General features: G+C 39.1%; 1 protein-coding gene across 4 annotated transcripts in view; it reads right to left on the reverse strand.

Annotated features, from left to right (window-relative positions):
* The window catches only part of GAB1 (GRB2 associated binding protein 1), a 100,907-nt gene that overhangs the window by 47,141 nt on the left and 39,876 nt on the right, over positions 1-13,890 (reverse strand). The window contains exon 1 of one of the 4 annotated variants that reach the window (XM_027698877.1): positions 7,521-7,627. The exons of the other annotated variants lie outside the window; for them this stretch is intronic. Coding sequence (XP_027554678.1) covers positions 7,521-7,625 — 105 coding nt within the window. The 5' untranslated portion in view covers positions 7,626-7,627. Of the gene's footprint in view, positions 1-7,520; positions 7,628-13,890 lie in introns of those variants that run through there. 4 annotated transcript variants of the gene reach the window in all.

Below are 13,890 nucleotides of genomic sequence, written 5' to 3' on the forward strand. Positions count from 1 at the left end.
AGTTCAAAGATGTAGGAAATAGGGGATGTATGTGTAAATGGAGAGGGAAAGGAAGGAGGAAGGGGCAGGAAAGAGTAGATAATTTATATTTTTAAAAGGATTTAACCTTCCATTTGGATCCCCTCAAGCTGTTGCTCAAAAGGCCAAAATGATTACATGACATGTTTAAATAAAAGCTTAGAAATGTTAAATCAAAGACAACTTCTTCTGGTCCATTTTTACAGATTTTGCTCTCATGTGACCAAGACAAGTACCAAGTAACTGTGGTTACTGATAAACTGGTCAATTGTGCTCCTGTATTTTCCTAAGTATTATTACCCATCATTCTGTCATTTAAAGCTGATTTTCTTCTTCTAGCACATTCACCACCTTTTTTTTTTTTGGGAAGCATCAAGTCAAAAAAAACCTTTCCAAACTGTTGAGCACTGGCTAAGCCGAAGAGGGTATCACATTCCACTCTGGTAATACTGCTCATAAATCTTTCCCTATGTATGACCAGCAAACCCAAGAATAAAATTACAAATCTGAGGCCTTCCTTCTCATCTCTCAAGTGTGCAGACATTTGTGCTTAGGTTTGCATCTCTGAACGCCACAAAGTAATTTAACAGGGCAGTATTTGGCATCCTCCTTTCTTAGATAAGTCCGCTAAGACCTGGAAGAAAGAAGTGACTTACCCAGGAGGATCCCCAAATAAGCCCTGATGTTTTATAAATGTACAACAAAACATTTCCTTGCTCCAAAAGACATTATGAAGTAAACAGAAGACACAGAGAGCATGAACCAGAGAGAAGTAGGAGCAGCAAAAGGCACAGCCCAAGGTGACTTCGTCATACTCTCCTGGACATTTGCTTAAGTCTTGAAGCTACTGTTGAGGGTTTTTTCCCTCATCTGCTGGGATCGAGGCTTAATTTTCTTTATACTTTTTGCTGCCACCTATTTAATTTATCCCTCTGTATTTACTTATTTTTCAGTGCAAAGGCTAAACAACAGTGAAACTGGTAGATATCTTTGACAAACAACTAGAAGAGGGATCACAAACAGAAGCTGAGTACTTCTCCTTTTTGCCTCCACAGTTCTAGTGTCCAGGTGTTCCATTCACTGCAGGAGACAAACACGCCTCTGGCACAGCTTCACTGACTCACATGTTAGACCTGTGCTCTGCATCCCATTAGAAGCTCAAATGAAACAAAAATAAGTGGCCCTCACACTGTGCTTCTTTTTAAATCCCATTTGTGGTCGGCACAGACCAGCGACAACTTATCACTGACGAGCTTCATCCCACAAGGCACGTACTTGGGAGGGCTGCTGGGAAGTAGCAAGAAGAGGTCACATTAGGTAACAGTACTTCAAGTACAGAACTTTACTTTTTCCACTTGCTACTCTTCCGGCTTGCAGAACTAACATGGTGAAATTTCCAAATTTCAGCTGGTGTTTTTCCTGAGAAATTAAGAGGTGTTTTACAGAAAGCAAGTTTTCAAAATATTTTAAAACCTGTTTGTTTGTTTTTGTGTTTTGTTTTGGGTTTTTTTTTGTTGTTGATTTCTTTTTTAAAGGCCATATCATGAGCACTAGGAACTGAGGAATATGTAATTACTAGTTAGTTCTGAAACCATTATCATAATACCAACTGGCAATTGCCATCCTCTTACCCTCTTCCCTAAAAATAATGCCCTTTATTTTTTGAAACCTAAGACAGAACAACTAAACTGAGTGCAATAAAAAACATGTCTTAGTGTCTTAATTCTATACAGCAGAAATTGCATTTCCAGGATCTGACAAAATAGTCCAAGCTTTCTACTTTTAGTAGTGTTAAATACTAAGAAGTGTAAACAGATTGCTGCAAAATAAACAAATGTGAGATGAGGAAAATACTGAATACATCACGACTTTCTTTAAATACTTAAGACTTGTTTTCCAGGAAGCACCATCTTTTCTCACTGAGCAAAATAAGGAAAAAACAGTCTCAGTGGAAGTTTCCACTCTCCTGGCCATCATCCTGATCATCTGTTCCGAATACACACAAGGCCAAAATTTCCTGTTTTCAAACTATTGTCACCATTTTCTAGTCTTGTGCTGTCGATTCTAACTTGAGCTTGTTAAATAAACAAAAGAAAACACTGAAAATACAGCAGAACAATACTTCCACACACATTTGCTGTGAGCTCTGTTTCATAACTGAGGTTTCAGCACGTGAATTAATCTCCTAAAGTTACACTGCTAATTAAAGCACCAAGAGAGGTGCAAAATACAATGTAACACTAACTTCTGCTTTATTTGTAAATCTAAAACTGAGTATCTTCACAGTCCTTTCCATTTTGCATGGGGATCCTTGATTTTTTCTTACCTTTTGTTTGATTTTTTTTTTTTCCCTACAGCCTTATCCCTATTCCCAGTGCAATTGTGCAGCCAGGTCTGTATCATCTAATTCACATTAAACTGATCCTTATGACTGGTGGCATCAGGCACTTCAATAAATACTTAACTTTTCTGCTATATGACAGAAATTTTCTAATGGCGAGCACAAATTTCCTCCTGCACACCAGAGAATTACCATCATGTCTTCACCAAAGGAGAGCCTATTCAGAGCTATGCAGAGCAGTAAAACAGGAGATCTGCAGCAGTGAAGGGACCCGAGCCCTCATTTCACTGACGAGTGATCAGACCATGCCTCCATATTCCTACATCCTCTAGTCAAATTCTAATGCCTATAAAAGTTCTGCTGCCTCTGATCACTTGCAAACCTACCTTTTCAGTTCTAGTTGTTGTACTTCACCACCCATCCCGTGTGGCTAAGACACAACTCCCAAACGGTCTTTCCAGGAACACGTTCCCTATCACTGACAGTAGCTTCACCATCTCCTCTCACTGCTCCATCCCACTTGACATGGCATGAGGTTTGTCACAGCCTCAGAAGTGTATCCATTGTAGGTCCCTTACTCACATATCTACATGGTCTTTGCTTTGCTGCCCTGTTTCTCAGAACATTTCAGAAATTTTGTGGTTTGTTCTCTGATCACAAGCATGTTCTGACCATCTCCCTCCCTACTCTTTCCCACATCCAACCTATTAAAACTAATATTGCCAGGAGAACCTCCCTTCTCTCATTCTGATCACATCATCTTCTGTTTTAAAGTTCTCCACTTATTGACTTGCTTTATTGCAGTTTAGGGCCTCTTCTCCTATTTTTAGGCTTTTTCTTAGAAAAATCCATCTTTCTTGACTCTCTGCCACTTGCAAGTCACCTCCTATTGCTTTTTGCTCTACCACCAATACCAGATTTGGCTCATTTTTCCTCCTCTGCTGCATCTCTCATCTTCCTTTGACTTTTGAAGGCTTCCCAAACCAATAAGCACAGGCATGACATCTCCTTCCTTCAGATTCCTCCTAAGGATCAGCCTCTTTAACAGTACTTATGATCACCCAACCAAATTACAATTTGGCTTTGCATCACATGGATTTATTTAAGAAATGTTGTTTTTGTGTATTCACCAGACAAAGGTTTGTTTGTTGGTTTTTTTTAAAGTTGCTTCAGTCTTTTCATCAGCTTTTAATCAGAAGCCACTTCCCCCCACAAGTCTTAATCTAAGAAAGCAAAACATTTGGGGTAGGTTCTGCCCTTTTTTTCTGTACAGTACTTAATCACAAGGATTACTACTGTGCTGACAAGACCCTCTTGACAAGTTGCACGAAAGCAACATACAGAAAAATAAAAAACTTAGCACTTATAAAGACACAGTAAGTCCAAAGCTGAAAGGTCAAGCCTACACTCCATTGACATCAACAACTGCTTTCCCACTAATGGCCAGGGATGAACTATTTCACCATATATTTTTGTCTATTCATTTCTCATATCCTGGGAGGACAGTAATTTTGAAGCAGTGTTTGTAACAAGGTGTGAAAAATCCCCATTCTTCCAGATCACAAGCCCAAGTGCTTCTTGTAATATTTTGTACAAATTGAGAGTTTTCTCTTTCTTTCCTTCTTACTCACCCATGTAGATATCTATCTTCATCATCTGTCAAACACTTATACACAAGGAAAAGCAAGACAAGACACTAGAATCTTGTAAAAACATGCAATTCCTAACGTGATTTTGGATCCTCTAAAGGACACTGCAGTTGCAGCAAACACACTAGACATGCTTCACTGCTTCATGTTTGGATCACTCAAGCACGCTCATTTTGCAAACAAAGAGGTTTCCACACATGACAGAGGCCAAGCATTTTGCACATCATCTCTTCAACAAAATATTTATAAGGCTTAAACCCTGTGCTTTGCACTCCCTCTAAAAGAAAAGGCAATTGAGCTACAGAAGCAGCAGTCTCTCCAACTTCAATAGGGAATGATGAATTAAGGGGGATTTAGCAATGAATTAACAAAGGACAGTACAAAGGTACCCCATAATTTCTACAAGTTGCCTCCTAACTAACTAGCCTGGTTTAACCTACTCGTTGTACTAAAGAAGCTTCTACACATCCATTAACACACATGGAAAAGTCTCCCATGGAAATTCAGACTGTGTTTTCAATAAGCCCTATAAATTAAACAGAGCATGCTGACAGTCCATCCTTATCCCTTCCTTCTGAGAGCAGGGCTGTGCGTTCTCTGACATCTTTGCAAATCAGGTATCTGCAGATCAAAGCAGGAGCCTCTTTTATAAATGAGTGGGCCACTACTACAGCAGTAAAAGGACTGACTGGTAGTTACTCAAGCCATTTACTCAGTAAAGGGAAAACTAAAGGAAACCTATTGTTCTGCCACTTTTACAGGGAGAATCAACACAGTACTTTTTTAAATGCTGTGAGGCATTGCAAAGAATTCCTTATTCTAAGGAAGGGGAAGAATTAGGTATGGCAATCGCAGTGTGTACTTTTTAAGACTAAAACTATTAACTTTTCCATTACAAATCATCAGATCTGAAATGTGCATGAACCGAGTGATGGCAGGGAGAGCTGCGAAGGAAAGTAAAAGCTAAGATAAAAGTCAGCATTATGTCTGATAGACACACTCTCCCTTTACATAGCTGAAAATATTTACCAACTAGGCTCCAGCAGAGTTTTTTTCTGAGCAGAACTGACCTAAAGAACTCCAGAGAAAAATTAATTTCAAAACAAACAAGCACAAAGTCAAAATTCTTTGCAAGGCATCATGATCTACAGATTCCTTTTACTATGCTCCTTAACATGAGTTACAAATCTAACAAAAATATTGTTTTTCCAACATGGCAAACAATATACTTTTAGACTCAAATTACTCACTGGTAGTAACAAAATGGTTAAGAAATTTGGAAACACCATGTGCCAATAGCAAATTCAACTATATACCAGCATACTTGAAAATTAGAATGCTTCAGTATAATTATTTGGATTAGCTTACAAAACACTCCTGTAGCTCTCATCAGCTCACATAAAAAAAGTTTTCTATTGTTTATTTCCTAGACTGTAACAGTACCCTTGTGCTATATATTATTAGGATCAACAGCTTTGTAGAACTTAACCAGCACAACCAATTCACTCATCATTTTTTCTGCCCACCCCAGAGCAATGTTCTGAACCCAGATTTGTTCTCAAACCAGATGCCTCGAACAGTGTGGCCACAACTGCTCCCCACGAACGCAGCGCTGCCCGGCTGGAGGAACCTGCACGCCGGGACCAAGCCCCGGGCAGCCACGTCTGGCTGCTCCCGGCAGCTCCCTGTGAGCCTCCCCGGGACAAAACTGAAGGACTTGCACCAGTGGTAACAGCCAAGAAACTACAGACAGTTCTTGAATAACAATACAAATAAAATTTTTTTTAGTTTTTTTCCCCCGGAGTCAGTGATACGAGTGAACAAACGAGGTTTAGGCTCGTGCTTCAGAAACAGAATTTACCGAGTCAACTTGTAAATCAAAACGAAAGCTGCACCTCTTTTTGAACAAAAAAACCCCCATTTTTCAAGTGCAAAGATAACATTCCCTACGGAAGCCTTTGTTTACTTACTCCAATTCATTTGCCATATGCCTAAGTTACAAAGCAGAAAAATAAACAACATCAAGAACACTTTTTTCCAGTTTACCTCTTCAAGTCTTCAGAAAATTTAAGCAATGTCCTGGCCATTTCTGTAGTTGTGTCTACCCCAAAAAAGCAAAGCTTTCTTTTTCCTGCCGGCTTCCCACCTCACTTTACACCACCCTATCCTCATAACCTTTGACCAACAGGAAGCAGACACAATGGACTGAAAATAACAGCAATTGTAAGATTTCGAATGATTTAATACATGAGGGGTGGGCTTAAGATTTGAAAAACTTCTCTTGCTTTGGTTTTTCAACAGTTGCTTAAAACATGTTATCTACACAGACTTAGAATATTTGTTCAAAATCCTCGGTTGAACAAGGTTAAAAACTGTGAAACACACTTTTCAGAGCACAGAGGTCCAAATTCTTGCATATGTTGAGATTCTGTGTTTAAGCCATGGTCATTAGGCTATTATATATAACGAAGTCAGTTTTACAAGAGTGTAACCAACAGCAGTAGAAGTTTCTTACAGCGCTACCTCTTTTTTAAAAAAATATTTTTATTTATCTGACCTTTGAGATCAGTAATAGGTATATGTCCCATAGAATAATACGACATTCTTGTGATAAATGTAAGCGTCCATTTAAACACTACAGTTAAAGCTATAAAAAAATCACGGTGATGGGAAGTCACAGATACAAAAAGGACCTTTGCTAATTCTAAGTAGCTGAGATACACTTTGTAGTGTAGAAGGGAAGATCTTTATCTTCTCCTCACATAAAAGCCAAAGCAATGATCCCATAAACACCTTCATTAACAGTAAAATATTCACGTGCTTTAAACTGTACCAACATCTTGACAGGAACACTTGGGGGTTACAGATTCCAAAGTCCAAACAGTCAATTACAGCATTTCTTTTTATTAGTTTTAACGTTTTTGTTTTGCACTCCAAGTACCTGCCAAACCCAGAATCACATCCCATCCCTGCCATCCCTCCCCAGAGCCCTCAGGTTCCTCCTCTGCAGTCACACAACACATCCAGGTCACAGTGACAAGAGCAGAATGCACCGATGCAGAGAGGGCCTCTCTGAAGAGCTCTGAAGAGCTATACTGTGTTTTCTGGAGAAGGGAAGGGGCAGAGGGGGGGGATAAAGAGTCAGTGCCATTTTTTTCACAGACTCCTTGTCCCGAACACAAGATGACTAAAAGGTTCTTCCACAATCACAGGAGCTGGTAACCTCCTCAGCCTTGCTTGCAAACAATAAGCAAAATTTCAAGCTAGAAGTGTTATAGTTGCATAGTTGCAAGCATGCCAAAATGCAAGGCCATAATAATGTTCCAAAATAATTCCCAAAGAATTTGCTACCCCCCACACACACTTCATCAAGCATTGCCTGTACCTCTCTTGCATGTTAGGCACCGCTTCATTTTAGAGGCATTTTAACAATGGAATTACACTCAAAGCGTTCTTTTCTTGGCAGGGGGAAGCTCAGGCACTGCATTTCTGCAGGCTAAGACTGGATCTACCTTGTCAATGCAGTATTTCAGTAAGGTCTGCTGGGGCTCAAAATAACTCCAGAGAAGCCCCTCGCACCCCTCGGTATCCAACAACAACTTCCAAATACAAAACATTCCTGGAGCACACAAGCAAGCTTTTGAGCCCAGCAGCAGAAGCCACCACTGACATGTTGTCATAGTAGCTTGAAGCACAAATTGTTCAACAAGGGAAGTAAACATGAGGTCCTCAGCAAGCCTGCAGTTCAAGAGTCCCTTGAAACTACCCTGTCTGCTAATAGGATCCTCCTTTTCCCTTCCCCCATTTTAAGACACGACCTGATGCCATCACACCAAGGAATAACAGAGAAAGGATATCCTGCCTAGATTTTCCATTATACAGATCAAATCATCAATCCAGAGAGGTCCTTGCTTGCACAGGGGATAAAAAGAAGATGCTTACAACTGATAAACCCTGAGAGGAAGCAAGGTTGGCTCCATGACTATTTTTAAGTAGTTAGCATTCACACAATGGCCTAAAAGTAATGGCCAACCCCCAGGGTCCATGAAATCTTCATTAAAAATAGTAATAATAATTTAAAAAAAAAAGGAGTTAGCCTATTTGAGGGGGGGAAGTGAAAACAAAAGAAATAGAAGGTGACAGATACAATCATGCTTCTTTCCAGACTCACCTTGAATTCAGTTTGTATGCTAAGTTTAAGTAAGTGAAAAGATAGGAAGCTTTATGTCTTTTTCCCTAAAAATGAAGCATTTCCTTCAATAATTGCTGGGAGAAACCTTTCTTCAACAGCTCTTGTCATTTTGACTAATACTCTTTTGCTGTAAGTATCATATGACAAATAGTAAGTAAACACAGAAAAAATAAAAATATCTTTATGTAGCTGTATCATGAAAGAAGGAATTTGTTTTTTAGCCCTCATTTCCAAGGCCAGCTACCACAGCTGTGCTGCAGCTCCCAGCTGAACAGCTCCCTCCATCTCACCACCTAACAGACAAAGGGCATTCAGTTTACCAAATGGCCAGTGTTTCACATTTAGCTCAGTTAAAAGCATCCCACATCTAAGGCTTCATCTAAGCATGATAAGAAAAGTCATGCTTTGTGCATCTGGACAGATGATGAATACAAACATCCTTGGTATAATCTAAGGATAAATAATTTAAATGGCATCATTTCAACATTAAATGCACTGAAAACGCATTCTTATGCCAGGCATTTCTTTGGATAAAGAACAAGATTACAGGCAAAAGGCCCTGTAATCTAGGAAATGCCCACAAACTCAAGACATTTTAAGTATCATCATTCATCTCCACCTTTTACTGCCAAGAAGGATTTCTTCTTTTAAGCATTTATCCATGTGGAGGTGGTGGTTGTTGTTGTTTGCCCTTTTTAATAACAGCACCCTTCTGATGAGTAACTAAGAGATTCGTGGAAAACAAAAATTGCCTAGAATTTCTGATCTCACCACAAACTATTCCCCTCCTCCTCTGTGCGCTAGATAAAAAGTGAACAAATAGCCTGCTGTTTGCTCTGTACAGTGAGATTGTTCATTTCTTCATTTGTATCAGATCAGATCACGGAACAGAGAAAAACATTCAAAATAGATTAAATAAAAAAATCTATCCTTAAACCACCAACACTGCTATGAGAACTTAAACCCCATCAGATTTTTATCATTTCTTTTGTAGTTTTGAGCAGATTCAAGTGTTACAGTCTCTTTACTTCATTTGGTTTGCAAAGTACTTCACGTTTTTAGGATTTGCTGTTTGACATAAAAAGCAAGCACTGCCTTATCCAACCGCTTTTTACACCTTTTTTGTGAGAGTTTCATAACCAGCTTCACTTACTATAAAATTGTTTAATTTTTAACTTACAGGAAGCAAAGAAACTCTAAAACTGGACGCCTTGTTACTTTATTTATTGGCTCTCCATACATTTAAACGGCATCTACTTTGTTTACTGGCTGGAAGCTCTTACCACTGCCAGCACTTCAGGAACAATGTAACTGTGGAAAGGGGAAAACATGTTTTTCTACATTTTGTTTGTCATCTAAGAGAATTAGAAAGTACATACGCAGAAGTTTGAAAATATTTTTAATAGCGGGTAACCTCAAATGGACAAAACAACCTAATTCAGCAGGTATTTTTATCTCAACTCGTAACTTAATCCTTTTCATTCTGGAGCCATCTATGAGTAATAATCACTGCCAGATTTGCCATAAACAATAGTTATTTTTCAATACCTGTACCACGACACTGAAAAAGTGTATTCTATTTCTAAAGATGACCATTTTTTAATCCTTAAAATGGAAAGGGCTTTGGGACAACCACAAGAGGCACGAGATCAGAAACAAGACAATTTTGTTCAATATCTCGTACAAAGTTTTCCACATCTTAAAAATACATATCACATTTTTATGAACCCAGTAAGACACACAACATTGTGTGTCTTATTTTTTAATATATTAAAAAAATACTGTTGTAACAATGTATCAAATTCCAAACAAAAAAAGGAAGCTTCTCATTTTCCCCTCCACTTGCAGCGGCATCCAAAGTCTTTCCTCCTCTAGGGAATTCTGGTGCCACCTGTATTAGGCTGTGTGACAAGGATCCACTTGTCTGAGCAGTACAGCAAGGTGAGAGGGATGCTGCTGGTCAGGTCAGTGCCACTCTCCAGGTTCTCTGAGCACAACTCCCTCCTGCTCACCAGCACAGCCAGCAGTCCTGGCATGAGGGAGAGCACAGTGTTCTGTATCAAACAGGTGAGATTTGGCAGAGGAGTGCACTTTTACACCCAACATCAGGTCTCACACAGCTTGCCTACGCTGTCGTTTACCCTCAATGCTAAACAGATGTAAGGCACATACTGAGGTCTCCAAGTGGATGGCTACCCTACTTCCACAGCCAACCACCCATCCTCCCTCCCTCCCAGACCTCAAAGGCTAACAAAAATGCAGAAAAAACAAATTAAATAGCTACTCTAAGCAATACTCAGCTGACCTTCACATTTGAACACATTGGTTTTGCCTCTGCTGCAAGCCTCTTCCTTCCACGAATCCACAAAGCTGAAGCTGCTTATTCCCAACTTGAATCATGAGAAAAGAACTAAGACCAGCACTAAAAATGTCAAACCATCACTTTGGAAATGATTGATGTGGAATGACTGTATCTTTACTCTCACTGACTGCATGGGCAGGACACCACCAATGTCATGTTTCTGGTGCTGCTGGAGGCAGCTCCAGCTCCCGGTCAGGCAGGTGCCACTCCACTGAAGCTACTCCATGACTGGAGTATAAAAACTGCTAGGACTGCTCACATCAGCTACTGAGGGACACAGTCCAAATCATTCCAATCCAGAGGAAAACTATTTTGGTGATCAAAGTCACTGAATCAAAGTAACAATAAACACGAAAAGCACATATATATTAACGTCTTGGCACCTTAACCAAAACATGCTGATCCATCAATTTGCCAGTCACTTTGTGACTACTAAATAAGCATAACCAGTATTTTATTGTGTGCTTTGTACCTCTCGTAATTCTGCTCAAATACTGTAATAAAAGCACAGTTTAATGGTTGACAGTTAATGGTTTGCTCTACTATGAATGCCTCCACAGAGGCAGGGATGGATGATTTTCTGCACTACCGTGTGTGCCTTGAACTGGGCACAAAAATTAAACACCTTCTGCCTGAGCAAAGCAATGACAGCATGGGATGCAGCTTGGGGGAGAAGCTCCAGCTGAACTTCCCTTAGCATTTAAAAGAGGTATCACATCATACCAACAGAATTGACAAAATTCCCACAGAACGTAAGGAGAAGTTTCAGTGATTTTATCCCCCACAGCAGAAGTGAGCTGGCGGGGCAGAGAAGCATATACAAATGACTGCTTTCTCTTTGATTCACAATATTTAGATTGTTATTTCCAGCCCAGGTTAAACAAATTGGTGTTATGATACTATTGTTAGGCTGGATGTATAAACACACTTGTGCACTTTTGGAGGCCAGCCAGCTCAGCAAACAGATTACAAAAGAAACAGGGAAGAGGTAGAACACGAGCTGCTGCTCGAGTTCACCCACCAGGCTGTTATGGAGAGGGAGCAGGGAGTGGGAAGGAAGAAAACAGCACAGAACAGTTGAGCAAAATATGTTGTGAACACTCTATTTTAAGAAGTGTGGAAAGTTTCTTAAAAAAAAAAAAGGCTCAAGAGTTGGTTCATACTCAGCAAAATAACTCCTGAACATTTCATACTGACAGACACATCGAGCAGTTTCCATCAGGTTGCTTAAGGCAAGGCAAAAGAAACAAAGAAACACTGGATATAGACTTCTTACAGTACAAGGAAAATCGGTGTCCAAAGCACAAATGACCAGCAAAATTTTAGTTAATAGCAAAAAAACCCCTGGTTTGTTATCTTGAAGAACAAAAAATAAAGACAAAATGCACTTTCTAGGTAACCTCCACTTCATCTCTCATGAGGAGTGCTCAGCCTTACCCCCTTCTCTTCTGCAACAGCTCAGGAACTTGACTCCAATTCTCCATTTCTCTAAAAAATGACATTAAAAATATTTTTTTCCTCATTTCAATCAGGAGAGGTGTTTGAAGACAGTTTATTTACAGTTGCTTACCAGGGCATTTAGTTTGCAGATACAGAGTTGAAATAAGTATACCTGGACCAAGAGAGATTATGGATTTTTCAGCTATCACAACCAGCCTATGTAAGCAGAAAAAGAGTTGTAACTTTTAAATAAGAAAGGCAGAGTAACAAATACTGTCACGGACTAACCTCCCTTAGCTAACATTTTTTCCTGATGAACCTGAAGTCACTTATCTGTTCCAACAGCCAACAAGGCTGGGGTATCATCCCTGAGAGATCACTTTCTAAGCAGACCCAATATGCAGTGAGAAGAAAGCTGCATGAAGAAGTCAAGTCAGTAACTCATCCCCTTTGAAAAGGGCCTCCTGAGATCTCTCATGTATGATTTGCTCTCCTTCATTCACGGCAGACACTCTGGAAAGAGTAAGCTGGGTTGCAGTCATACCAACAAAGGAGGTTTCTATTCTCATAATCAAAACACTTGCCTTGTTTCACTGGAAACACTCCATAATTTTATATTCTATTCAGGGGAACAGGTCCTTCACTGGCAAAATACAGCTGCAGAACAAGGCCTGGCTTTGCCCTTAAAGTAAAAAGTAACTGAGTAGTAGTTCCATTAACTGAGTACTCTCAAACATCCCAGGAAGCATCAGGACTTGAGCAAGGTCTCTGAAAAGGAGATCTTGAGATAATTCAACTCAGCCAATGAAAAATACTGGCATACCATAATATATATACATACCAGATATTGTAATAGTCAAGTAATTCACTTCAGCCTATGATACAGAAAGATAACTACAGAAAGATAACTACATAAAATAACACTTTTAGTGAACAGTTTAAAAGTTTTAAAAAAAGTGCAATAAAGTAAAGCTTGTCAGTTCATTTATTTTCCTAAGCATTTAGTATTTGATGAAACTTTACTTGATTTTGCATATAAATTTTTGGCCTGTCTCTTATTTGGGTATCACTGATATCCAGTATAACCCTAGATTTTAAAATCAATCATATGAGATGATCTCTCCTATTATCAAGCTATGCCATTTTTACTAAATTGATAAAATTAAACTTGAAAACTTGGTGTATATTCGCTCTGTGGATCACATTTCACACAATGCTGGTGTTTAGAACCTGTTAGTAACCTGTACAAGTTTGTGATTTTATTTTTTTGTCAAATACATATGAAAGAACACTCTCCTCACAGTTTGCATATTTCTCCACTTTTTCACATACTGGAACAGGTTGTTGTTGTTGTGGGCTTTTGGTTTTGGGTTGTTTTTTTTTTTTTCATGACACCAGATCCAAAATAGCTCTTAGACAAAGTTCACTTCCTTGCGGAACTGCTAAACAAATAGAACCACATTTGACAACAGAATTCAGAAGATATTGTTGGGGTTCTCCTGCCAAAACAATAGATTATCTGAGCTTTTGTCTCAGTGGATGTGCTCATTAATATTATACAGTACTTTCTCTAAGCAAAAAAAAATCGACAAACTGCTCAAAACACACAATGGAAGTTACAAATGTTTCTTCTGTTGCTCCCCAACCTCCTAACAGATTAACTGAGATATATTTTAATACAGAAAAATCTGACTATACAGCAACAGTAGCCACTAGCAGTCTCAGAATAGCAGTCTTGACCTTCCAAAATCCTTTTCTAGTCACCCTTGCTTTATACATACTTTAATGGTGGAGACCCAGAATTAGAAATATTTGTAGCTTGCTAGCAAAAGCAAAGCTCAAGTATAAGACTAGTCAAGCACACTACTTTTCATTTGAAATTCAGTGT

The sequence above is a fragment of the Neopelma chrysocephalum genome, unplaced genomic scaffold, assembly GCF_003984885.1.
Source record: "Neopelma chrysocephalum unplaced genomic scaffold, ASM398488v2 Primary Assembly neopelma1_133, whole genome shotgun sequence".
Classification (NCBI taxonomy): Eukaryota; Metazoa; Chordata; class Aves; order Passeriformes; family Pipridae; genus Neopelma; species Neopelma chrysocephalum.